This window comes from Larimichthys crocea, chromosome X (genome assembly GCF_000972845.2).
Source record: "Larimichthys crocea isolate SSNF chromosome X, L_crocea_2.0, whole genome shotgun sequence".
Taxonomy (NCBI): Eukaryota; Metazoa; Chordata; class Actinopteri; family Sciaenidae; genus Larimichthys; species Larimichthys crocea.
The window spans coordinates 15,520,645-15,547,372 of record NC_040020.1 but is presented as its reverse complement, the minus strand read 5'-3'; the positions used below and the strand labels follow the sequence as shown (position 1 = coordinate 15,547,372).

At 41.3% G+C, this 26,728-nt stretch overlaps 1 protein-coding gene across 8 annotated transcripts in view; it reads left to right on the top strand.

The window, feature by feature from the left end:
* map4l (microtubule associated protein 4 like) overlaps positions 1-26,728 on the top strand; it is a 98,194-nt gene that overhangs the window by 51,992 nt on the left and 19,474 nt on the right. For 6 of the 8 annotated variants that reach the window (XM_027283192.1, XM_027283195.1, XM_027283191.1 and 3 more), the window contains 4 exons: positions 21,019-21,389; positions 22,407-22,592; positions 24,240-24,354; positions 25,795-25,854. In XM_027283192.1, coding sequence (XP_027138993.1) covers positions 21,019-21,389; positions 22,407-22,592; positions 24,240-24,354; positions 25,795-25,854 — 732 coding nt within the window. Of the gene's footprint in view, positions 1-11,767; positions 13,934-21,018; positions 21,390-22,406; positions 22,593-24,239; positions 24,355-25,794; positions 25,855-26,728 lie in introns of those variants that run through there. The other 2 variants (XM_027283196.1, XM_019256961.2) reach the window with 2 other exon arrangements.

Genomic DNA, 26,728 nt, shown 5'->3' with positions numbered 1-26,728 from the left:
TGTAGTTTCCAGAAATTCTAACTGGAGTTTTGAAGCACGTTCATGATTTTATGTTTTGTAACAAAAGTTCTTATATTGAGACATTGTTAGGGTTGGTGTTAGAACTGTGTTTAATGCAATGAAGATGATTCTGAACTGACTGAAAGTTTTTTCTCCCCACCCCTTCCCTTTTTTCTGTTTCATAACGCCACAATCATGTGACCATGAACAACAGGTAAGACAAGTTTATCTTTTGCATATTTCATTCTCATGTAGAACTTTGTAGGGGATGTTGCACACCCCTGACCCCACCGTGGTGATTGTGTGGTGATTAGTAATTTCATATATTTGCACATTGCTGGGTTTTAACAAATATGGCAGTTAATGATTTACATATTGCAATTTGATTTGTCATCAGCATAGCATAACATAAACCACCATCTTATCTTCCTTTGGTACAAACTTCATCCCAACTGTAAGGCTGATCTGTTTCAGTGGAAGAAATCTGCTTGTATTAGAGATGTACTGGGATGGAGGTACCTGAGGTAACATTTTGGAACAATTCCATTGCCTCTTGCTGCCTTTTAGCACATGAGAATGGAATTACACTGTAATGCACAAGATGGCATTGGCAACATGTATTCACGTTAAGATGTAGCAATTGTATAAGCTGAAGATAAGATAGGAAAACTGTGATAGAGTGTCATCTATTGCACCAAATTTGTCACATATGCTATGTGGATAGAGAGCATTTGACTGTGCGTCATATTTGCCTTTATCACGTGTCCCAATATAGTTGATATGGGTCAAAATATCAGTCAGTGTCAGTGAAGGTATTGTCACTGTTACCCAGTGAAAGCTGCAAATGAATGAAATGAATCATTGCTGTTATGTTACTGCAGCTGTTTGTATGAGCCTGCTTGCAAACAAGTTGGCACACTGTGTAAAATGTAAATAGAAACTAAATGTGATAATGTGCACACAGAACACTGAAACCCCATATTTAATTAGTAATCAAATCACAAAGACAATTCTGAAATGTTGAAACTGAGAAATTTGGATGGTGATGCATTTCAAGTGATGCACCTTAACTGCCATAAAGAGGATTCGATCTCATCCATGCCAATGCGTACAAATCACAATGAATCTTTGGATAAACCTGCAGCTCTTTATTCATCTCACAGCTTTTAGTCTGTGTTGGTTTGTTTACTGTGTCTGCTGCAGATGGTAGCACCATCCAAGATGTCTACTTTGCTTATTCAGTCTGCACTAAGATGTCCCAGAGTGAATATGTTGCTCTGAGGCTGGTGCTGCCTCAGTGCTGGACTAGACTGAGCTCTGTTACTGCTGAATTATCACAGACTTGACTGGATTTGAAAAATGAAGGTTATTAAGACGAGAGTGCAAACAGTACGGTGTTATTTTTCAAATAGAGGTGCTGCTCCGGTAAAAATTCAGCTTTTAATATTTATTAGCTCATAAAGTAGTCATCACTAAGTGTTTGCTTTTTCTAATACTAATACCCTTTAAATTTACTGCTCATTGCTTTCCTCAAAAACCTCAACAACGTGTTGTTAAAAATTGTTGCTTCGGGTTCAGTTTCTGTAGGTGGTGCTCTTTTATCATCATTAGATATCATTAACAACAGTAGATGTTGTCTTGTCCTGTCCTGCAGATATACCACCAGACATGAAACACATTATTCCATTTTGTTATGAAGATTTGAATCTAAATCCATAAATCTACAACTACAGTCTGATCTGTTGGTTTGATAGCAAAATCCACATACTGATGACAGCCACTCACACTAAGATGTTGCAAGACACAATCCAGCAGTGAGTGAGATAGCCAGTATTTATGTCCTCTAAATACCTTTGAACAGTACAGTCATGAGAGTGTTTTTCTATGAAAACTATAAACACATTTTAGAAATACTGAGGTCAAGTTCCCCAAACATACAATTTACCTACTACCTACTACTACTGGACCTTTAACTATACCCACATTACTAAAACTCCAAAGTCCCAGAAAAGAAAACATGACCTAGTTGTCTTCACAGATACATTGTACTGCATCTGGAGTCAACAAGTAGGCTAATAATTTACATTACTTTTAATATAAACCACATGATTCTTCTGTATTGAGATGACACACGCTTTATTATTATTTTGACGAGTGTGTGATGAGTGCTTTATCTTCATCTGTTATCTTCATCTGTCTCTTTTTATAAACTCATGTTCTGCCTGCTCATCCCCTGATTGTCCCTCAAATACAATATTGATGCCTGGGACTATTTCACCCTCACATAAGGCAAGGACATGCTCACCTTTTATCCTGCAGACGTGTGTGTGTGTGGCCTGTAAGATGGGCTGTCACCTTTGTGTCTATGTATATGTAGAAGCCTGTGTGTGTGTGTGTGTGTGTGTGTGTGTGTGCAGGCTTTGTCAGATGGTGTGTGTGTGTAAGAGAGAGACATCATTCTTGTAGGAAAAGCAAAACAGCAGCCATCTTTTGCCTGATTCAAATTTGCAATTTAACAACAGACACACTCGCACACACAAGATGCAATGACCTGGTTTTGTCCTTGAGAGTGAAGCCAGTGAGATTGAATCAAAGTGATGCTATAAATTGAGATAATCACTGGAGACCCACATGTGTTGTGGTTGGCAGTGCAACATTGCAGATAGGTAATCATGTTGCAGCAGCAGTGTGTTGTCATGAAGTTCTGTGGGGGTTTGTTGAGCCTCAGTGCCGCTCGTTGGCTCCATCAGGTGTCCGCTGGGAGGACTGCAGTTCATCAGAGAGAGGCATGACTGAGCAGCAGCAGACAGACATTGGTCTAAAATCAGAATTTTAGTATATGGCAAGGCCAAAACAAATAAAGCTGTGGTCCATTAAAAATCACTTTTCTCTTGCCTCCCTGTCTGTCATTGTCTCAGCAGGTGAACCCAGTATGTAAAGTTAACACCCAAAACATGTTTAATCTCCCTTTTTAATATCCTTCCAGAGAAATCTAAGATCTATGGGCAATCCCAAAATATGTGTTCCCTACCAACCCGCAACTCCTTATCATCGAAATCAAAGCAGTGAAATTGGCATCAGTATGTGTTGGTTCGTATTTCTGTACATTAAGGTCAAACTAGTTTTAAGATCATTTAGTGTCACAGTTACATGATTTTTTTGGTTTGTATTTATGTTATTTAAAAAAATGTTCCCCCAGCAGATATATCACTATCTGTTCACTGTTCCCGATAATCAGAGGAGAAACATCCTAACACTTGATGTTAGCTAGCAATTGTTGACAGATGTTAAAAAATCACCTCCAGTTCTCTCTGAAGAATAGACCACCTTTGTTGACCACGTTCCCTCAACCAACCAGACTCGTTTAGGCTATTTTCTCACTGTAGAGCGTCACTACCAGCATGTTTTTTTTTCTCCATGAGATTACTTGAGGTGGTGTGATGTTCCTCTCTGCCAGTATGCCAATAATATATGATATATAAAAGAGTGTGTGTGGTGCAACCTCATTTCAAAATCAATTGGGATTTGTATTCCTGTAGTCTGAGATCATTGTGTTGTCATGCTGTTAAGTGAAGTCTCCCTTGAAAATCTATTATACAGTATGTTCATGTGCTGTGAGAGGTTTGGGATCTGAGATACGACTGATACCTGGACACACAGCCAGCAAACAGAGATGTTATGAAGAAGATCACATGAAATTACCAAAGAAAACTGTTTTACAGCCAAATGTAGAAATGCATGTCGTTGGTGGTCAGCTGGAGTTTGGATACATTATTTTTATTTTAGGAGATTTGTATCTTTAAGGTAGCAACCATGACATCTGGGACATAACAGATTTCTGACCTTAATAGGTCTGTAGGATTATCCGTTAGTGCTAGAGCATGGTAGATTACTGAAATCATATTTTAGAGTCTCTTCCCATCAGCTGTTACCAGAATCCCAGAATTTTGGCCTTTCAGTTCTTCCTTCCTCTTGCCGCCCTGCCAAATCTGACTCACTGAAACATAACATAAATTGCAGTGCAGAGGCTGCCAGAGAAGCTGTCAGTCTTCTCTTTTTGTGATGGAATTATGCAGGTCTTCTAATTGATGTTTTCTTGATTTTAGAAACATTAGGTCAACACACTCTTTCTCTGATCCTTTTCCAGCTCTAATTTCTGGGATTAAATACTGTTTTTCGGGCATTTTAAACCATTTCCAGACCACAGAGAGACAGACAGAACAGATTAAAGTGGCTAAAGTAAGAAGTGGGCTAGTGGAGAGTTTTTTCTTTTAATGTATTTTTTCTTCTTGTCCTCCTTTCTTACTCCTTTCACCCCCATCTCTATCTATCTCTTCTACTTCCACTCTCTGCAATAGATGACACTCTATCTCCCAGTCTGGTTGACTATTTTCCTCTCTGTGTTTACTTCATTTAATCTCCTCTGGCCTTCCACATTGCCACAGTGTTTTATTTCCTTTTCCTCTTTCCCGTCTTCCTGTATCAGTGTTCATCTGTTGCCCTTTATCATTTCTCATCTTTATCTATTCCAGGATTCTTCCCTCCTCCATCTTCTTCAATTCCCGTGTTTATCCCCCTCCATCTCCCTGCTTTCTGCCTCCTTCTACCTTTGCCCTTTCCTTTTCCTCCTCCTTCCCTTCCATTTTCCTCTCCCTCCATCTCTTTGCCCTTTCTGTCTCCTCCATCCACGTCACGTCTTCCCCGCTCCTGCCCAGACTCCCTGTGTCGCTGCGGTACCGTGATAATCACTGCATTGGCGAGTGGTGGGGGTGGGGGTTGGGGGGCGGCGAGGGGGCTGTAGGGTGTTGGTGGGGAGGGAGGGGGGGGGCGTTGTCAGGGAGACACAGGAGGCGGTTGCCGTGGAAACAAAGAGACTCTGCGAGTGAGGGATGGAGGGATAGAGAAGGGGTGGACTGGGTGTGACAATCAGTGAGGTCGAAGAGTAAAAATAGAAACGCTCTGACAAGATCCGCCTCCCCCCCAATCCCCCCACCCTCCTCCGTCTCTCTCTCTCTCTCTGCCCAACACCATGGGCAACCAGCTGTAGCATCCTCTCTCTCTCTCTGTTTCCTCCATCTCCAGCTGATGTTGAACAATCTGTGACCTTCAAAAGGAGGACTTACAGTGACCTCTGTGGTTTTTGCTTGTGTAGAAAACCACAAGAATATCAGATTTAATTTGAGCCGTAAGCGTCTTCTTCTAAATATATGACTTGTTATTTTGTTCTACTGCTTTTGAACTTTATTTGTCTTCCATATATCCCACTGAGTGTCTCTGTGGTCTAGCTTGTTAGTTGCCAAGTTGCCAAAGTTTTAGTTTCAGGTTTTTCCTTGGGGAGCCATATTTAACAGCCTCAATTTTATAATCATAAAACTTTCCCGACCTTTTCCAGTCCTTTCATAGGCAAAATACAGCCTTCTTCTTTGCATAATAATGAAAGAACTAATGAAAGCTGGACCGAGGAAATCAAATATGTGCCGTATATGAATCCAATTTTGGAGGCATTTTCGTATCTAAAGTCAAATTAGCTAATATCGTGCAGTCATATCGTATTGGAGCACAAACACTAATGCACTAATGAAAGTAACAAAACTCATAAAAGAACAAAATGCTGCAGACAATAGGACATGTATGTCTGTTAATGTGTGAATATGTTTAACACAGGAACACATTTTCTCTAAATTATCTGTTTCTCTGCAGTTTGTTTGTGTGGTTGTGATTTAGTTGGAGAAACTGTTGATGGGACTGAACAGTCCGGTCCTGTGTTTCGGGAGAGAACCACCCACGAAACATGTTAATACACTGACATAATGACGTTACTCTTTATTTGTATAATTGTCAACAAATCCCAAATCCATTTGTTCCTACTTAAGATGTAAATCTTTACTTTTTCAAAAGGTTTAGTATTTTTTTAAGCAGATGGTAGTTTTTTGTTAGTTTCTTCGTCAACTGGAGGAAACGCTGCATTTTGGATTTTGGGGGACTATTTTCATCAGTGGATAAATGCATGTTTGGTGTTCTGGTGAGTATTTGGGACAGCGGATTGGTGTGTGCATTCCTGGTTTTTGAACTGCAATGAAGCTCTATGACACATATTTCTAAAATACGTCAGGATTTGAATGTGTGTGTCTTTATCATATTTGGACAGTAAAGAAGTGGATTATGCTGCAGATTGGTTTGATGAATTTCTGTGTAAATTTTTCATTTTTTTCCATAAAATCGGTTTACATTAAAAATCCACTGTGAGTGGTACAGTATCCAAGATAAATTTAGACTATATACGCGTGGCTCCAGACATTTGAATTGGTGATGAGTCTATCAGATTTCTATAGGTGGGACTAAAAATGGTGATATCACTTGTGCTGGAGACAGAAACACTGACAGAAAAATGGCTACAAGCATGGGAGGGGGTGTTCAAGCTGTGAGGTAAGATCCCTAAAGGGGGCCACAGGAGAGTTCTGGGGGCTAAACGAAGACAAAGATACTGCATGAGGTGAAAAAGATGTTAGTGTTCTAAAAACAACAGGAAGGTCGTTATTGTAGTTTGGTCATTGGTTTTGCCACTCGTCAACTCACCTGCAGTCATGGCACACAGCGAATAGTACCTTGAACTAAGGTACCTTAAAACCTGTGATTGCCCCAGTTTGCATCAGGAACTGTACTGCTTTTCAGTCACAACTCAGTCAAAGATGATGCACATATTTTTATATTCAGTGTGACTTATAATTTACAAGGAAACAAGGATATCATTATCTCTGATGTCTATCACAAAGAATTGTCCATGAATACAATTAAACACCAGAGAAAAAGACACTCCATATAACAGCAGAATTTGCGAGAATCGTCACGTTTTTCAGCTTTCTTCAGCAGCAAAGGAATCACTGATAGTTTTCTATACTGCAATGGGTACACTGCAGAAACAGGAACTACCAATAGCTAATTAGTCATACTTTAAATGGTGCCAGTCTGCAAAAACATAAACAAATAAATGCTAAAATATTGGGCTCGAGTTGCAGCCCACAACCCAACTCACTGAATCCACAGCAACATCCTCCCAACACGGGCTCCAGCCCCCACAACCCTGATAAGTGGTTACAGAAAACTGATGGATGGCTGTTTGCACACTGCACTGTAAAGGACATTACATTACAACTTGAAGAGACATGTGTCTCAGGAGCCCACAGTGATTTTTTATTTTTTATTATTATTTTTTTTTTTGCAGATAGACATACTCTGAGATCTGTACATTTGATGATGATGAGTTTCAATTTATTGTCATTACACATGTATAAATACAAGGCAACGAAATGCAAGATGAAAAACATTGGCTTCATGTCCCACATGCATCGATGTTGACACAAAATGACAGGCAGAACAGATACATCAGTCATTGTTTATCTGTCTCGGCAAAATAACCCCCATCTCCGACGGACAGTTAGCTTGACTGTGATGTAAGACGAATTGGCAATTGAGTCTGCTCTAAGCAGCGACCTCCATGGCTGTAAAATAAAGCCAAGACAGAAATGGCAACGACTGCAGTTTCTTAAATGAGAGTAAGATGATCAACTTGGGGGTTAGGGTTAGGCAACGAAATGACTTGGTTCTCTTGGGCGCAGAAACAACGGGTACAAATCCCACAAGAGGTTCACAAATTAAGGGTCACTGTCTAGAAATGACCCATGGAACAGGGCGAGTCAGGACTGCCAAGAGGGCTACAGCCAGAGGGAAACGTGGGTGATTGACTTCAGTCATTTAAGTCTTTAACCTGAAGAGGTCTAAACTTTTAGACCTTTTTCACAGTAGCCATTTTGACATAAAATAGTGCCCAGACATGTCAGGTCTTTATTCTACATCAGATTTGATCCACTCTCGCATGAAAGTCAAAGCAGTTTGTGAAGAAGAGAATTTAATCCAGTGCTGATCGTCTGTGTCTTCTAAGAGTCAGACTTGCTCTCATCTTGTCTTGGAAATGGCAGAACCCCAGCTGTCAAGCTTACAAATGTTTCTGCTTTAACCAGAGAACCCGCTGACTGAACAGAAACATTGCCTCGATTTTTTGCACAACACCCAACCTTTCAAAGTCTATTGAAACTGAGCAATGCTCTAATGTCTTCCTCTCCGGCTGCCTCTCCCTTTGTGGTTACAGTAGATGAATTGTTTATGGAGGATTATGTAATAATATTCATTTTCAGTCATGCTTGACAAGCCTCTCTTGTTATTTTGGCTTAGACCTCGGGGGTGAAGTGGGGTTGGTGGGAGACAGTCAGCTGTCATTTGCACACAAAAAGTCCCAAATATCTAGAGATATTTACTTCTGTCTTCACATGGACTAACTGTCACAGCTTTCTGACTCTGTTTGCCTGCTTTTGTCTTCTGAGAGCACTGAACACTTTTTGTTGTATCGTCACTTTGACGACGATCCCAATCTTGGACTTTAAGAAGAGAGTACTATACTACTAAACATACATAGACATGAAGTTAACACAGTTTAATGATCTTTCAGATTCTGAAATATCATTTGTTGGTGGGCTCTCTTTTCTTTTATATTAACCCGTTGGATCTATCTTTCTATAGTCATGGCCCTCATAGGCTCATGATTAAGTAGCTGAGGTAAGGTAGGATTTATAACCCTGGTATCGTGATACACGTACTACATAGTGTGAGAGCAGCATCCGAGTTTGAACATGACCTTGGTCTTTGGGAAAGGTTGCTTGATGCTTAAAGCCACAAGAATGATCAGTGCCAGTAGAGATTCTGTCAAGAGAGAATACTGAATTCCAGATGGTTGCACTCCTTGAAGTCAATTTATGCTTTCCACATCGCACATGGAATTGACGATATGAGTGCTGCACAGCATGTCATTAGGTCACTCTGCGAAGCACAGTCAGTTAAATGTCTCAAATATAGCTATTGATTTCATCTTGTATTTCTTAAGACTACAATTTTAGGTAGATGTAATGTAATACTTATATTTAGCTCCTACAATTTCTCACTAAGTCCAGAAAGTCAGAGCTCGGCAAAAATGTGCAGAGGCAGGGAGAAGGATGAGAAGTTTTAATCCTTCCTTCAAGCTGTACTACAAATCCCAGTGGAGTGGAGTGAGAAGTGGAAAAGGCTCCAGCTCTTTTAAGGATGGAGGTTCAAATCTTCATCACACACAGCTCACCATAGCTTCCTATAGTGATGTTCTATATATTGAATGACGATGTCTCGGAAAAAGTTTGGACTTCATTCTAAATCAATTAGTGCTGTGTTATAGGGGCATTATTACCATAGGGGCACCATAGGAATGACCTTATGCCCTGACCATTATACAGCCACGCAGAGCAATCAAAGCTAATGAGTCTTCATACCATCACAGACCACGTGTAACAATTCTGTGGCAGTGCTCACAGTTAGTTGAATGAATATGACTAATGCAAGAGAAATATAAAAGATCTTTGCTGATGCTGATAGCTGATGCTATCATGCAGATCTTTATGTCTACGTTTTTATTAGCTGCTCCCTATGTACTGTCAACAACTGATAAATATTGAAGGGTGGAGGTTGCTTTCAGTTTGTAAAGGTGGGCATGACAGAAGAGGTTGCATTAAACAAACAATGACTAATCTCTGATTACTAAGTGGCAGAAAGTCAGCAAAACAAACTCCAAATTATTGATTTTGTAATTGACAATAAGTGCAAGATGTTGTTAGCAGTATTCTTGGCCCCCTGATGAGTTTACTGTGAAACCAGTATTTACTAAGGCTAGATATGATTGGTCTTTGACTTGCTAAATGATTTATTCCTCAGACTCTTTGACTCTTTGTCATGTTGTGCTAGGTATATAATATAAATTTAGCTTGTACTAGCTAACTTTGTGCTACATGTGTACAGTTAGCTAATAGGTGCTTCTATACTTAAATAGTATATATTGAGTATTGAGTTTTTTTTTGCTGAGCTGTTCTGTCTGTCCTGCAAACGGCGACCTTCCTCTGTTGCTCTTCCTGAAGTTTTTATGTTTTTTCCAAGGTTAAGCAGTATCTTGGGGGCAGTTGTCTCTCAGGACAGAGGGTGTAATGCTGAGTTTTCTTTCAGACGTCTCTCTCATTCCCTTTGTTTACTTGACTAGCAAGGGGTCAATGGGTTTCTCTACCCAGCATCAAGCTCCTCAAAGTAATTTGTGATTTTGGGCTATATAAATGAAATTGCTGCTTCTAGAAGATATTTCTTCAGTCCACAGAACAAAACCAAATATTAATAAAAAAGTGTGATCATTTTAACCAAGCTATAGCTGAAAGCCATTCAAGTTGATTATCAACACTGCAGTTTGAAAATGTTTGTACTTTTATAAATGATGTTGTCTGCTTTGTGCTGCTTAAAAACAAAAACACACACATCCAACTAACTGCTAATTATAAAAGCTCTTTTATAGCTCACACACACCGCAACCACCACAAATCAAGCTAACACGATTAACCTTTGTGAGTCATTGTGAGTCATTTTTTTCTATTGCAAAGCCATCGTTAAACTATTTTTCCATGTGGCATATCACATATCACAGGGAATACACAGAAAAACATGCACACAGGATTGTTTCGTAGAGGTCCACAGCTCTAGTCAATTCACCAGAAGTACACCACTATAACATTGTCAATATTTGAATTTTGAGGTCATTTGAACTCATTGTGGTCATTAAAGATCCCGTGGTAAGGGTTACCCATTGTCCTGGCTAAAGTCCAAACCTGGCTCCACCACCTAATCAACCCCCAGTGTAATTGGCTCTCCACCTCAAGCTGATGTGTGGTCAGTGTTCTGGTGGATACTTGCTGTTGTGTATCACCCAGGTGGGTGTTTGTCATGGTAGTGGTTGAGATGAACTAGCCTTTTATATCTACAGATGCTGTAGGTCCTCCTCCACAAGGGGTCCGCCATGTTGAACCACAGTAGCCCAGGAGAGACAAACCAGAACACTGGTTAGTGTTAGTGATGGGTCCTATCCCATTTTTTGCGCATATCAAGGTCAGGGGGAAAGTGTGACACCAAGGGTTGCAGTCAGCAACTACACCACTAGATGGCACTAAATCCTACACACTGGGCCTTTAATGGTTTGCAGACTAAGCTTCACCCCAGTTTGTCACCAAAAGTTGAACAAATTCTTGGTGCAGGATGCTTACCTTTGTTCAAGAAAGTTTGTAATCAATAAACATGACAATATGATGAAAATGTGAACATATGTAATCTATCTATGAAAACAAAACGGCAAACTTAAATACTTTTAAAAAATAAAGAAATTAATTAATAAAAAAATGTATTTAACCTTTTGGGGACAAATTTTGGGGCCTCCAGAGGGTTAATCGACTGATTCAACACAATCAGCTGAATCAATTGAGTTCATCATTAGAAGCGAGTGAAAATAAGACGTTTTTGGAGTAAAAGACAACAGCACAAGGTCCAGGGCACAGTTCCTTCATGCGCATCATCTCATGACGTCAATTATAGCCTGAAAATATACTTTTTTTTTTTTTTTACTTCTGTCATGAACTGATAGAACCAAGTCCAACCAGAGTCTGGTCAGGATTATCATCAACAGTGATGTTTCAGTAATCTCTCCTCATGTCTGTCACTTACACACACTGAATCAACATGTGAGCAGTGGCTGTCATATGGCAGCTGAGTAACTGTGACAGCCATAGATTTGTTTGTATGCATGCATGCATGTATGTTGGCCACAACACATGTTATATACGTGTGTGATATTGTGTCTTCATGTGTGTATGCCTGTGCACGCTTGTCGCTAGGGGCTAGATGCTGAAATTTTGCTCCAGCGAATGAGGGAATGTCGGCTGTCATGTGACTTTGTGATGTCAGAGAGAGAGAGAGATAGAGAGAGAGAGAGAGAAAGGAAACAGAGATACAGAGAGAGAGAGAGAGAGAGAGAGCAAGGTGCAATTTAGCCCCACAGCTGATCCGTGCAGTGCTCAGAGAGAAGCTGAGACGACCAGACACACACACACACACACACACACACTCTCACACGCACTCCTTTTGCCTCGCCTCTAAACACACATATGCATTTTGCAAACCCACATGCACTTCACACACATCAGCTCAGTTACACACACACACACACACACAACTCTGAGGCATCACTTTAAAAAAGAAAGGATGCATTGCTTCCTCTACTTTGCAAGCTCATAACACTTGCTGGATGCTGAGGACATTTTTGCCTCCTGGACAAGAGTGAAGCGGAGACAGGAAAGATCAAGAGACAGGAGGAACAACGAAAGACGGAGACAAAGAAGAAGAAAACTACAAAAAAGACAAAGGAGTAAATAAGAGACCAAGCCAGAAAAGGAACAAGATAAAAGGACCTGAAAACAGACCAGGAGAATGTCCTTCCTGTCTGGCTCGTCCTGGCAGCAGCCTGGCATTATTAGCGGTACCAGTGGGTACGGACAACCTTCCAGTGGGCATCAACAACAGCAGCAGCATCAACAGCAGCACAAACCTCCCAGTACCCTCTCTGGTGCCAGCATCCCTGCGGCCCTGGCCTCCTCTCCACTATCACCCTCTAGCCCGGCCTCTGACCGACACAGTGACTGGCACTGCCAAGGGCAGATGGCACCAGGGGTGCAGGTTGCTGCCGCAACACAAGGGGGGTCCAAAATAACTTTGATGGAAGATGAGTTAAAATTAGGGCAAGACAGGAATGAGGGGACGATAGCCGAGGCAACAGGAACTCCAAGCTTTAAGATGCCAGTGCTGAAGATAGAGGATGAGGGGTCCAAAGGGGGGAGGCCGAGGGAGAGCGGACAAAGGGGTGGAGAGGCATGGGGGTCATTAGGGAGTGCAGGACAGAGCCCCAGCAGCCCCCTGTCTTCCTACTCCTCCCCTTCCTCTTCATTACCTTCCCCTTCTGTCTCTCCTGGGAGAACCTTTGTGAATTCTTCGCCAGACCGTAAGCCCACATCAAGCCCTAGCTGTGGACAAAATAATCAGCAACAAAACTATACAGGCAGCAAAGATGGATTTTACATCCAGGGATCCCAAGCGTCTGTTCAAGTTGGGCAGCTTGGGGAGAGAAACACACTAAGTCCTTGCTTCACTGGAAGTACCAGATCAAGTCAAGGAAACAAAGAGGATGACAAGAAATCTGTTATGTCGTATAATTCTGGAGGCCTACATGGAAGTCTAAAAGAAAATTCAGTTGCTGTTCTAACTGGAAATCAAACTCTCAAGCCATCTTTAGGAAAGCAAAGTGTTACACAACCTGCTGGTACTGCTTCTCCTGCTGCTGACCTAATAGGCAATAAAGATAGTGCCACTGCAGGGCCTAGAGCAGGTGTTGGGGTGAGTGAAGTAAGAGAGAGTGAGGTTGAAAGAGAAACCTTAAGCCATACTGAAAAGGGCAGGACGGGGTCTGGTACTCCACCTAGCAGAGGCGTAACAGGTGGGGTTGCAATTCATGGCCTGTCACAGGAGTTAAGTCGTGTTGAAGATGGAAGAGCGGGGTCATGTGCTACCTTAAACAAAGAGACAAAAACTAGCCAAGGCACTGAACTGCCACAGCGGACTGCAGTGAGACGTGCAATGTCTGATTGTTCACATCTGTCTGTTCCCATGGTGATGGCCGGAACATACCCCACTGGTATAGGAGGCTCACCAGTGATGTTCCCCAATGTACCGAATTTTGCCCTGATGGGAAACGTATGCCCGCCTAGGGCGCCGTACCCACATGTGGCTGTCCGGCGTTCGCTCACAGTCACGGACGGCACAGAAGCAGCTGCTGCAATGGCAATGATGTCATCACCATTAATGCTGTCACCTGTAATGCCATCATCCCCACCTCCTAGGAGGCATCATGGGAGTTGCGAGACCAATTTTTTACTTGCTGTTCCACCTCCTGCAGGAACGTCCATCAGCACCAAAGATAGAGAAATAAATATGACGGGTAAGAGTTTTGTCTTGTGCTGGCGTGTCTGTTGTGATAAATATAAGAAAACATAACGGTAGATTATCACAAATACAGGGTAAAGTTTCCATAGTTTTGTTCCAGACCTCAGAGGCATCACCGAAATCTCTAATTTGTTCAATGATTCATGCAGGTTTGGTTTTGGGCCCATAATGGCTGTTTCCGCCATTTTAAGAAAGAGTTGACCAATCAGTGCAGAAAAAGAAAATGGGGACGTCATCATCTTACATAGCTAGCTAGCTACCTAGCTGCAAGCAACAGCTGTCAGAACCATCTCCAACAGACTCGACAGTGAGGACTGAGGATTGCCTTCATCCTCAAAAGATTGTGTGAATGTCATTATTATTATTATACAGTGAAAATCATGAGTGCCTGTGAGTGTTATTTCTTCGTCACTCCTGCCGCTTCACTTCGCCTGAGCGCATGTTGCAAGCCATGGCATTACAGCTCAATTTGATTAAGTATGGGTTGTTGGCTGCGCTTTCTTTTCCAACATTTGCTATATATAAAGATGTGCATTTCAGATTCATCAGTAGAAGGCTGCCACACTGCTGGTTATCGCTTAGATAGAGAGCACATCTCAGTGTGCTGTGGCTGGGTATGGTTTTCCACCTGTGGATATTGGTTCTGTTCCCTTCTGTTCCTTTTAGAGCTGCATGTATTCTCCCTGATCTCAGTTATACAAGCTCTAATTTGCTCCAATGAATGAGGCAGGGCTAATAACATCTAAGCTATATACATTTTATGTTACCACAGTGTAGCTAATTTAAGATAGTGGTTAATCAAGTTAATCAGCTGAGTTGAAAGGTGCATGGGTTTTGCACATGTCAATACTACTGGTCAGAGTAATGAAGGTATCCGAGGTGTAACCTCACTATGCTTTGATGCCACAGCCGGTCTGCACCCTCTGATTTATTTGAACACTTGAGTTCAGGGATCATACAGATAGTATACACACTGAATATATGAAATATGAGATATGTTGTCCAGGTGTTATTTTGCTGTCACTTTTTAAGAAATCAATCAATCGATTTTGCTTTTGTGAAATCATTGAGTGCAAGACAAAATCAAAAGAAAAAAAAGAGCCAATTATCAGGATAACACATCAGTAAATATGGGTGAGGTTATTCTTAATGAGCCTCCTTTATCAAGGGCTGCCATGTCGACCAACAACAATAGCTTTTGTGGCTTCTGTGGCTCACTGAGTGAGTTTTTCTCCTTCGGAGAGATGAGTGAGTTTCAGAAGTTCTGATGGAAATATCACACTTTTGTTGGGATATCATGTGCGCCTGGTTGATTCTGAGCAAGTAAGCAGAATGAGTTTAGGAAAACAAGTCTTCACTTCCATACTCTCAAAGGTTAATGCTCTTTTAATCGTAATCTCCTTCTCCAATACAGGTTTTAATAGGGTGAATCAATGTGGAGAAAATGGGTTTTACATTACTGTATTTCATTTCACAGATATTATCACATCTTTATTACATTATTTGAATTGACCCAATGAAGTGATGAATTCTAGGATGAATTCAGAGGACATTCTGACAAGTTGAGGTTGATGGTGATGTAATGGAAAAGGAGAGGCAGAGGATTATGGGCGCACCAGCCCAGGGCTTAGAATTTAAAGTGAATGCTGATTTAGATTATTGACGTCTTTTCTAAGACTCCATGTAACAAAGAGGAACCATCCATGAATTTATTCATGCCTTTCCCCCCTCATAGTAATATTTACATTCAGTTTTTAGTGTATGTTTCTCTATCTATGTGATCTTTCCATCCTGCCGTACGTTCTGTTTTTCAGTCTGCACTCGAAAGAGAAAAGCTGGGACATTGATTAGACATTGACTCTGACTGTACTCATTCAAATATAGAGCAGCTATTTCTAGCATCATGTGCGTGTGTGTGAGCGCGTGCACATCCATGAGCGCGTGTGTGCATGTGAACAGCTTCCACTGACGTGAATCTTACAGATTTTAAAGGCACACGCCCCCACAGACACACTGACAGTAGACTGCGAGTCTGCAACTTAAGGTGTTTTGTTCATTTAACACAGAAATAGATCACAGCTGCACAACAATACACACACATCACGCACAAAGAAGTAGTGTAAGGGGGCTGGGGGCAAGTGCGAGTCTTGAAGCACGAGCTAACAGGAAATTCAAACAGTGATATTACAAAACCAATTATCAAACAGACAGGCTCGGCTACCTGCAGTCGTCATTCAAAGCACTTCTTCGTGTGAGACCCATGTCCTTCTTCTAACGCTGTCTCTATGGGCTGTGTAGGAGTCAGGGTGAAGGAACAGCAAATCCAGAGGGACAAATTATCAAACAGAGCTGAACTGATGACATTTACTTTTAGCTTGTAGCATGTAGGCAGCTCCTGAACGTGTGATTACAAGAGAGGAAAGGCAAACAGGTGCACCAGGTGCATGTGGACAGGCGGGGAGGTTGACTCAAGTGTGTGAGGGGTTTTCAGGGTCACAGATTCAGACTGCATACTAGAGCAAAGAAATTCTGGACACAAATCGCAGTGCCAACCTGCATTACAAATATTTAATCAGAAAATGGTGAGTGAATAATGAGTACAAACGTTATATTCACTCCTAAAAAACATTATCATATGCATTGCAGTGCTGAAACTAATGATTATTTTCATTATTGATTAATCTGTCACTCATTTTCTCAATGAATCGATGAATTGTTTGGTCCATAAAATGTTGATCAGTGTTCCCCGAATCCCAAGGTGACGTCCTCAAATGTTTTGTTTTGTCCTCAGCACAAAGAGATTTATTTTACTGTCACAGAGGACCAAAGAAACCAGAAAATACTCACATTTCTGAAGCTGCAATCAGAGAATCTGAACACAAAAATGACTCAAAACAATGGATGAATCATCAATATAGACGGTGATTAATTTAATGGTTGACTAATCATTATGAAAGTTTGTCTGCAGCAATGTCACTGAGCAAAAAATCAGTGTGCACTGAATGTGTGTCTGTCTATTGATTGTCCGGCTTGTCAATGTGCTTGATAGCTATCATGTGGGCCAGTAGGAAGTAGGAGTCAGTACTCAAACTGGGTTTATGTGTGTGTCTGTGTGTGTCTGTGTGTGTCGAGAAGGCCGCCTGCAGCAAAATGTCCTCGCACCAGCTCCATGTCTGTGTATATTAGTCATGCCCTGATTTACGTGGCAGTCAACTCTCTCTGTTTCTCTGTCTGTCTGTCACACACACACACACACACACACACACACACACACACACACCAGAACACACACAGCTGGTTGCCAGCAGCTGTGTATCGTAGCGTGGTATTAGATGGATCCTCTGTGTTCTCAGCCAGCAGTTTCATGTTGAGATGAGTCATATTGCTGGTGTTGCAGGGTGGAGCGATACAGTGATGAAGACCACTGTAGCATGAGAAATAAAGCCACCAGTTTGTGTTTTTGCCACAATAACAGTGCCGTATTTTAAAGTCTCTATGTGTGGATACTTTGTGAGTACAGCTTCTTTCAAGCATTTTATAAATATATATTATTTTTTGATGCAGAACTGGTGCAGTCTACTTTTTGCTTTTAGCCCCTCACTCTTGGTTTTTCCCCCAGTGAGATCCATGTCAGTTTAATTGAGTTTGTTTTCCTGTAACAGATAGAAATCCAAGTTTCTGTGTTCAATGAACAATCCAAACACCAGCCATATGAAAAGGTAATTTTGTTTATTCCAACTTGGAACTTTTTTCCATAGTTTTCCATTGGTAACATTTTACTGACCCAGTTTCTTTTCTGACAATATGGAAACATCATTACAAAAAGCCTGATGTAGCAAGTAACAGACAGTCAGAACAAAAACAATGTATCTAAGCCATTCAAACACTCACACACCTCACTAATAAGACATTAATGAATGAGGTACTGTTGATACTGTTGAGCTCGGGGAGTTCACATCTTGTCTGATCACCAGACTGCTTATGTTTCTTGCTGCGTCTGGTATTGGAGAGGACAACGTTGTTTAAATCTCACAGTAACAATCTTCAAGTCCACTTATGAGTTTTATCAGCTGATCTGCTGATGAAGACAACGAGATGTCGTTGAAAGCTCTAGAAAAAAAATATTTGAGATTGTTTTATCTAGCTGTATCTGTCTGGTGGTATCTCTGATCCTGCAGCATCCATTTTGATCCTTTTTTGAAAAACTGAGTCATGATTTATAGATGAAATGCTAAGTCACTTAAGTCTTTTAATGTCTGGAGCAAAAAAAGCAAAATTACAATCTGATACATCAGGACAGATAGAACAGTGGACAGAATCTCTTAATTCTCTTGAGCATTACAGATGACACACTTCTCTTTAGTTCCTTCACTCCTGTTGAGATGAAATGGATTCTTTTGATGCATATTTTCTCTGTGAGACATCAGAATCAGACAGGACCAAAACACTGCAAGTAATCTTTGAATCAAGGACATTAAAATTCATGGAACAAGTAGGTGTCATTGAGAGGTTTCGTGAAGCAGCTGCAGCAAGTGATGAGTTTGCATTAACATCAGCTCAACATCGCGAGGCAGGAAGTGACTTCATTACAGCTCAAAAAAGCACGGCAAAACAATACTGTTTGGATGAATAGTGAGAAAAGGGATGAGTGACTCTGAACGTACTTTAGCCTTTTCCATTGTCTGCATGACCACGCTTGTAAAAATCCTCCATTCTTATAATCAGTCTGGCTCCAGGCTGAGCTGGTTTGCAGCCACAGTGTTTTGTTTGATGGTGTCTGTAGTCCCAAAGAGAAAGAGAAAACAAATTTGCACCATTTCAGAGGAGAAAGAGTAGAGAGTTATCACACAGCAAACGTCAGCACACAGGCAAGAGAGTGGACATTAGGGGACAGCATAGCCAGGCCTGTCCAGTGTCACTGTTATATAAGAGATGTCTTGGTGGCAACAAAGAGGCCCTGTCTCTTTCTGCCCCTCCCCCGGCTGTCGCCCATAACCCCATCAACCTCCTGAACCCCTTCTGTCGCTGTCTCCTTCCACTCTGCTCACATTTCTCTGTCATTCTTCTTCTCGCTTTCACTTTATTCTTTCCATTTCTTTCTCATACTGTTGCTCGTCCTATGAATCAGCTGTTGGCATCCCAGTTTGACCTAGTGCTTCCTCTGTGGAGGAGGATGTCTGAATGTTGTTTTCATAATCCTGGCAAACTGACGAAGAACACTGACGTGACACATACCTTTTCAAATTTGATTTGATGGAGTTTTAATAACTAATTTATGTTTTTTGTACTCATATCCATCAATCAATCTTACCTGAATACATAAGTCAACAATAACTAAACATAGCTATAATAATAACTTAATATATTTATATCATCCTAAACATCCTAAAACAGACATTCCAGTTGTATGATGTTATCTTTTACGTCATTAAGGTTGTTCTGGATTGAGCTCTGAGTTACAACTTTGTAAAAGAAAGTGTGTGTATCAAACAGGACATGTAGAATGTGAAAGACAAGGACTAAGGAGGGTCTAAGTAAAGATTCCATTGAAATGCATCATGGGAATTGTATGACTCATTGATCAGCCAGCCTTCCTCGGAAAAGTCACTTAAAGGCAAGTCATCTTAGCCTGGTCCCAGACCTCTGGATCACGCCCACGTCATGGACGCGCTGTCTTTCTTTGCCACAGAGAGAAAATTGGGGACAGAAAAAAATCACCCCAAAAAAGTGTGCAAGAGGCTATATTTGTATAATTTTTCGATTATTGTAGAAAACTAGACTGAAAATAAGATGATGGTGTCATTCCAGGAGACAGGATGGTGTGTCAGTGCTGATTGGTTAGGACGAAATAACATGGAAACAGGAAACAGCTGACATGAACACTGAGAATAATGTGAAAGAAAATTGCACATCAGCTGATTATTAAAGTTAAAGTTTTATGTCATATATATACAAAGAAAAGGGTCTCAGGATAGAGGCAGTAGAGGGCAAATATATATATACTTGTTATAACTGATACAATGTAATGTACAAAACACTACCAGATATAATGAGGAAATCGTGCATAACAGATGTTTTTTCAACGTGTAATTCAAATAGTGCATTAAGTATTGAAAAGAGAGAGAGACAGACAGAGAGAGAGAGAGAGAGAGAGAGAGAGAGAAAAAGACTATTCATTTTATACAGCCTAAGGCCAGGATATACTCTGGATATTCTGGATATGACCTTACTGACATGGATTTGGAAACTTGTGTAATGCGGAGCGGTGGAATCACTGAGCTTGGCCTGTTTACCAACCAGACCCAGAATCATCTGCTGATGCGACCTACATAAAATAACCCACATGAACATTCATTTCTATAAATAACTAAAGTCCATTTGCAATGAGCAAATGACTTGATGTGATGGATTTTGTAGGTTAAAACATTCTTAGATATTGGAGCTGTTCAGGTCTGACTGTGTGCAAGTTATTCAAAGGTTGCGTTGTACGTCACTATATCTGACCCAGAATAAACTTTGAGCATTCAGAAGCATGTAAGGAATTCAAATGTTTAACAGACTGCTCTCTCTGAACCGTGACTACATCTTTCCTGAACCATGGCCACAGTGTTTCAGCATAAAACTGAACCTCAAAAAGAAAAGTCTTTGCTACAAACAAGGCCGTCCACTAATCAGAAGATTGGTGGTTTGATTCCTCAGTCTCCATGCTGAAGTGTCCTTGTGTTGGCAAGATACTGAACCCCAAATTGCTCCCAAAGGCTGTGCCACGGGTGTGTATGAATATGATTAGCTCCTTTCTGATGAGCAGTTGGCACCTTGCATGGCAGCCTCTGCCATCAGTGTATGAATGAATGAATGGGTGAATGTGATGTGCAGTATAAAGCCCTTTGAGTGGTTGGAAGACTAGAAAGGCGCTATTTAAGCTCTATCCACATGATCCACATTATACCACATGATCTATCAGATTTAATTTGTTAAGACAAGACAGCCTTACAAATAACATTCTTTAGCAAATATTAATTGGAAAATGTTTCGGTCCGAAATGCTTTTATGCTGACGATGATGTTCTTTCTCTCACAGTGAAATCTGACAACAAGGACAAGCAGGAGAAGACAGACATCATGTCCAGCAAGACAGACAAGATCGACACCTTGGACAAGAAAGAGAAAGATGAGCAGCAGAAGAAGGACAACGGCCCAGACAAGAACCAGAAGTCTGAGAAGATCGTCAAAGACGAGGAAAAGATGGATAAGATGAATGCAGAGAAAAACAACAAGGCCAACGAGAAGGCGGAGAAGGTGGACAAGCCAGAGAAGACCAACAAAGACGAGAAGAAGGAAGAGGAGAAGAAACCGGCCGAGAAGAAGGAGGAGAAGGGAGGGAAAGCAACGGCTAAGTCCCCAACAGGCAATGGCAGCAAGACTGTGACAAGTCCTGACAGCAAGAGCAAGGTGGGTCATACACACACACACACAGACCGACACTGCTGTCCACACACACTTTTCCTGCATACAGATTCACCCACCCAAAGTGGCAGAGTGTCCACTGGTTAAAGAAACAGCCTTGTCACCCAAAGGTCACTGCTTTGAACTCTGCCACAACTCTGTCCAAAGACAGACACATAAAACACACACACACATATGATCAGGATGATCCTCCACTTCAGTCAGTGCACTGCTTTTTCTGCTTCCACCGGTCTGTATGTGTGGACCTTCTTGTGTGCGTGTGTGTCTTTTTTAAAGCCAGTTGTGACCAGGTCATGAAATCTCAAAGTATTCAGTGGATTTACTCACAGCAGCAAATTCAGTCTGTGCGAATGTGTTTTATTTTGATGAACTTTAACATGAACTTTGTGCTGCTGACCAGTAACGATCAGTCTTAAAGGAATGCAAAGCCAGAGAGTCCAAAATGGAGAAAACCGCCACAGTTTATTGGCACCGTCACTGTTTATTTAGAGCTGCGACTCACGATTTTAATTGATCGAAGGAGTATATAGACAGTTATGATACAACAGGGCCCAGTGCACGCTATTATGATGGGCCCTAACTGCTGTATATGATATTGTGGTAAGGAGAGAATAGATATTGGATAAAATCCTGTTGTCCACCCTATTGAAGTGCCTGATCTGGCTCTCTGAGCCTGTAGTGTGTGTGTAGAAGTGTTAAATAACATGTCGAGTCTCCATGGATGTGTGCGTGCTGATTCCCAGTGTTTGTGTATGAGTGACCTGATTGTGCTGCTTTTGGACTGCTGCTCATTTCATCAGATTCAGATTAATTTTATGATTTATGCTCATGGGCTCTCTGTAAATTGCAAATTTAATTTTAGATTTTATTTTATGATTGTCATACTGGCTTCGCTGCCCCATCACGCTGTCATTGCAATCAGTGATCGCTTTTTCTTTCCTTCCCTTCTCTCTTTTTTTTTTTTTCTGCTGTTGTGGCTTCTTTTAATTCCATTATCACCAGCCTGACGCGGGTTCTACTAAACCAAACTCAGCCAAAACCCGCCCACCCACCCTCTCCACCAATGGTGAGGCCACCTCGGCCAAACGCCCCTCCCCCACCACATCCTCAGCCAATAAAAAAAGTCCTATACCCAAGGCAACCACACCCACAGCCGCCAAGCGGCCATCAACAGCCAAGGCTGCCATGGTGAGTATCATCCACATGGATAGATAGACTGGAACATCTCTCAGTCTGCGTTCTTGTCTGTACCTGTGTTCTCATGGACTTGTGAAACATCATCAGTCACATCCCAATGTAATACACACATGTTCTCGCTCCGCCCCCTTCTGGTTTTATTTCTGTACAATACTGATTTTCTTTCTAAGAACTTTATTTGACAGCACACACAAACATTTTGTAATAGAATATTGAATTTAATTTTATGTTCATGACAAACATTGACTATTAAATAACTTTCACTTTTTCTTTGAACAAAATCATTTTACAGGAGCGTCTCTCACTCGAACAAATCAATTCTTAAAATTAAAAAGTTAGGCGACTGGACAGAACTTTTACAATTAAAATCCAAGTGGAGAGAAATAAAAGTTCCAGATCCACCTCACTCACAGATCTGCTCACCTCACACACCTACACCTGTACACTAAGACCCCACCCTTACCCTCCATACGCCGAGCCTCTTTCTGTATGTTGTTTCTTGTTGTCTCTCTGTGTCTGCTGTAATGATTTTTCAAAACATTGTGTCAGCCCCCTAAAATGTGATTCTTATTTTACAACAGCAGGTGAGTCACGTGTGGAGGAGGCTTATTTTTTTAGCGCATGTGACGATATTCGATTACTATCTGTGCCACCGTGGGCATGACGTGAACTGTCACGTGGCGCAGGAAGCATGTCAATTTACCAAATAGTACATACCAAAGATAGATACCAAATCAGATATATGACACTAGTCATGTCTGATCAGGTTAAAAGAAATACCTTTTTCGGTCACCAGTTAATCGATTGATGTAGCCACACGAAACAAAACTTAATTTTGGCAAAATCAGACTGATATAACATCTAAATCTATCTCTAATGAAAATATAAAGTTTGTATAAAAACTCATGTTGTTGATTCAACATCTAAGCCAATCAACACTTAGATTGGAGGAGGACCAAATGTTTCCCATCATGCCCTGAAAGTCTTGCAATCTGGTTGAGATCAGCTGAAGCTCCCGTGATCCTGTGAGGTTGTCGTTGCCTACTGGCAAAGCGTTTCAGGATCAAGTCGGACAGAAATCTAACAGACGTGCATTGTGGGTTTCTTCTGCCTTCTGCACGCCTGGCTCATCTCAAATGAGCCCATTATTCACAGTTATGTGGAAGCGTAATAACCAGAGCCTGGCAGAGCCGGTAGATGTCTGTTGAACTTGCCAAGTATTAACTCCCACGGACGTGAGTTGGAACGTGGAACACGGAGAAAGGCCTTTTGTTCCCACTGATTTCAACTTTTGACCCAGAAGATGTTTATATTGTTACATAAATCTCTTTCCGACTGCGGCTTTAGAAGCTTTTGTATGACCTCTGACATCAGTGACATCCCACACAAATGACTGCAGTGACTGTTATTTCTGTTAACTTTTTGATTTTTTTAATCCGATACATAAAACTTTAGTCCTCCTTCCGTCCTCTACTGTCCATCTCAAGTATGTCTTCGCCTTTTTTCTTATGTCACGATTGCATGATTGGCCAAAAAACAGGACACACACAGCAGCAGAACAAACAAACCTACTGTACATGTACACAAACTCACAAACTGTCACAAAACAGCTTATCTCTTTTCTGTTGGGATTTCCAGACTCCAGAAAATGGTACAGCTGAGAAACGCTCACCTGCGCCAAAGGCCACACCCACTCCCCGTGCATCTGCCAATAAGAATGGCTCCTCTGCAACTGCTGCAAATAAAACTCCTGGTACGTGCACACACACACACACACACTTACACAGCTTGGACAGTATCATCATTTCAGTTATATCTCCAGTGTCTGTGCCCTCTGTCACAGACGGTATCTCCTCTCTGCTTTGGCTGCTTCATAGTGTTTCCAGTGCAACATGACCTCTACAACAGGACCTGAACTCACTATAGTAGCTGTAAAAATGACTCACAATGTGGACTGGCACCACTCCAGGCAACAGGCTAACTGAATTGCTACCATATGTTACACATAATCGGATTGAGGAGCTGGCTTTTGAAGACAGCAGACTGGTATTTTTATCTGCACATCACAAACAGTATCTCACCTCTCTAAGTGAGGGAACTATGACTCAGTCTGAGCCATGTTAGTCAAACAGGCTTTTTGTGCACTTCAGCTCAGCACCCTCAGAGAATATGATTCATTCACTCAGTTTACACTGATGGGTGTTATGTGCTGCAAGGTGCATATATCATTTTAGCTGCATGAGTGAACTCCATTGCTTTTGTGACTGTCGCACCAATGGCAGCAGTTTAGTCAGATTCCATAATGCTTCTGCCACATGATGGCAGCATCACATACAGCACAGCTTTATCAACATGATGGATGCGCTGTCACACCTCCAGAAACTGTGAAATGACTCAAGATCCCTTAAAGCTCCCGCACATTTGATCAATCAAGAACGATTGCAGCCAACTGCAGGGTTTTGTTGGACATGAATTTGTGACTCATCGGCCGTTAACAGCCAATCACCTTCTTCTTTTACTTTTGATGGCAGCAGAAAAATAGATGACCAGCTGACAAGCCAAAGCTTTCCAGTTTTCTCCAGCATCAGCGTTTGCATGGTCACTTGTTGACACAACAACTCTATAACAAGAGCACAGCCATGATAGCCAGTAGAATACATACTGTACGCTAGCGTTGGGACCAGACAAAAGTGCAAGCTCATGTTTCTTTTGTGCTGGCAGATGTGTGTGGCCAACCTTTCATTCAAACAGAATTCCACCAAACTTGGAACCAGTCGGGCCAATCACAAACATTTAATCAAGATTTTGGTGGATAAGAGATCGGTTGCTGCATCCATTCTTTAGGTCCATCCAACACATCGGCTCACAAGCTGATCAAATCTAAATCAACATTCTGTTACTGAATTGACTATTCCTCTTCCTTTCCACAAACATATTTTAGTTACCGTTTAGCTGTAATTTCAGAAGGTTTGTTCCTGGGCCGTAATTTTTTACTACTTGGAAATTTACCAAGCTTCGCCCCACCTTGCATGTGTCACTCAGAGATGCGTCACACCTTCCATTGCTCTGATTGGTTTAAGATCTATCCAATTGCATACAGAGGCACCTTGGGTGGCACCTATTGATAACCTCTTGGAAACTGAAAATGAACTGAGAGATTTCAGCCTAACGTTGATTGTTTTCCTGCTTTCAGCGAACAAGAGTGACAAGGCCGAGAATAAGACCGGAGAGCCCAAGAAACCCAAGATTACAGGTAACAAACAACAAAGTTCAGTGACGGTACATTTCAATATTGTTCTCCTGGAATTCTAAATGTCACCAGAATAAAATAAAGGTTATGGATAGAAATCTATACAGAACTTTTAAGCTCACACTGTTTGGATCAATTGTCCAGCCACACAGTGGAGCTTGCACCTAATGCAGCTTGTTCTTGTCAATTTTAAGTTTATTCAATCAAGGCACTGTCCTCAACCTTTTTTTCCTAGGATGGAAACAGTCTTAATCATGAGTCACTCTATTCTGCCTCTGATTGGCTTACCCCAGTATTCTAACCTTAACCCTAACCAGTCTCACTCTTCATACCTAAGTAAATAACATTTAAAGGCAGAGTAGGATGGGTCATGACTTTGCCATCCTTGGAAAAAGATTTAGCACCCTCAACAATTTTCACAAAAAGAGACACAGCCAGCATTACTTTGTGTGATCTCACTGTGAGCAGAAAGGAGGGAAAAAAAGAAAAACCTGTCTGCAAATGTTCTGCAGTGAAGGTCAGCATTAGATCACAGCACAGACTCAGTCGAGATGTTTGAAATACTACTCCAGTGATATTAAAACAGATTCAATATAGTGCATAACAGATCGTTTGGCAGCAGCCGTGTTGGGAAATCTGATCACAGAACTTCTCGAACAGAAATCCATTGGATCGTCACAATAGCCAGATAGTTCATCATTCAGCAGTTAATCAGCCTTTATGACCTCCTCAAACTGCATGTCAGACAACAACTGATCTGGCAGAAATCTGTGACGTTTCCAAAATTAGCCTGCACCGATCAATTTAGGTTTATGGCTTAATCCATACAATGTCTGGCTGACTTCAGGGGACAATAAGTGACAAAATAACCATGTCT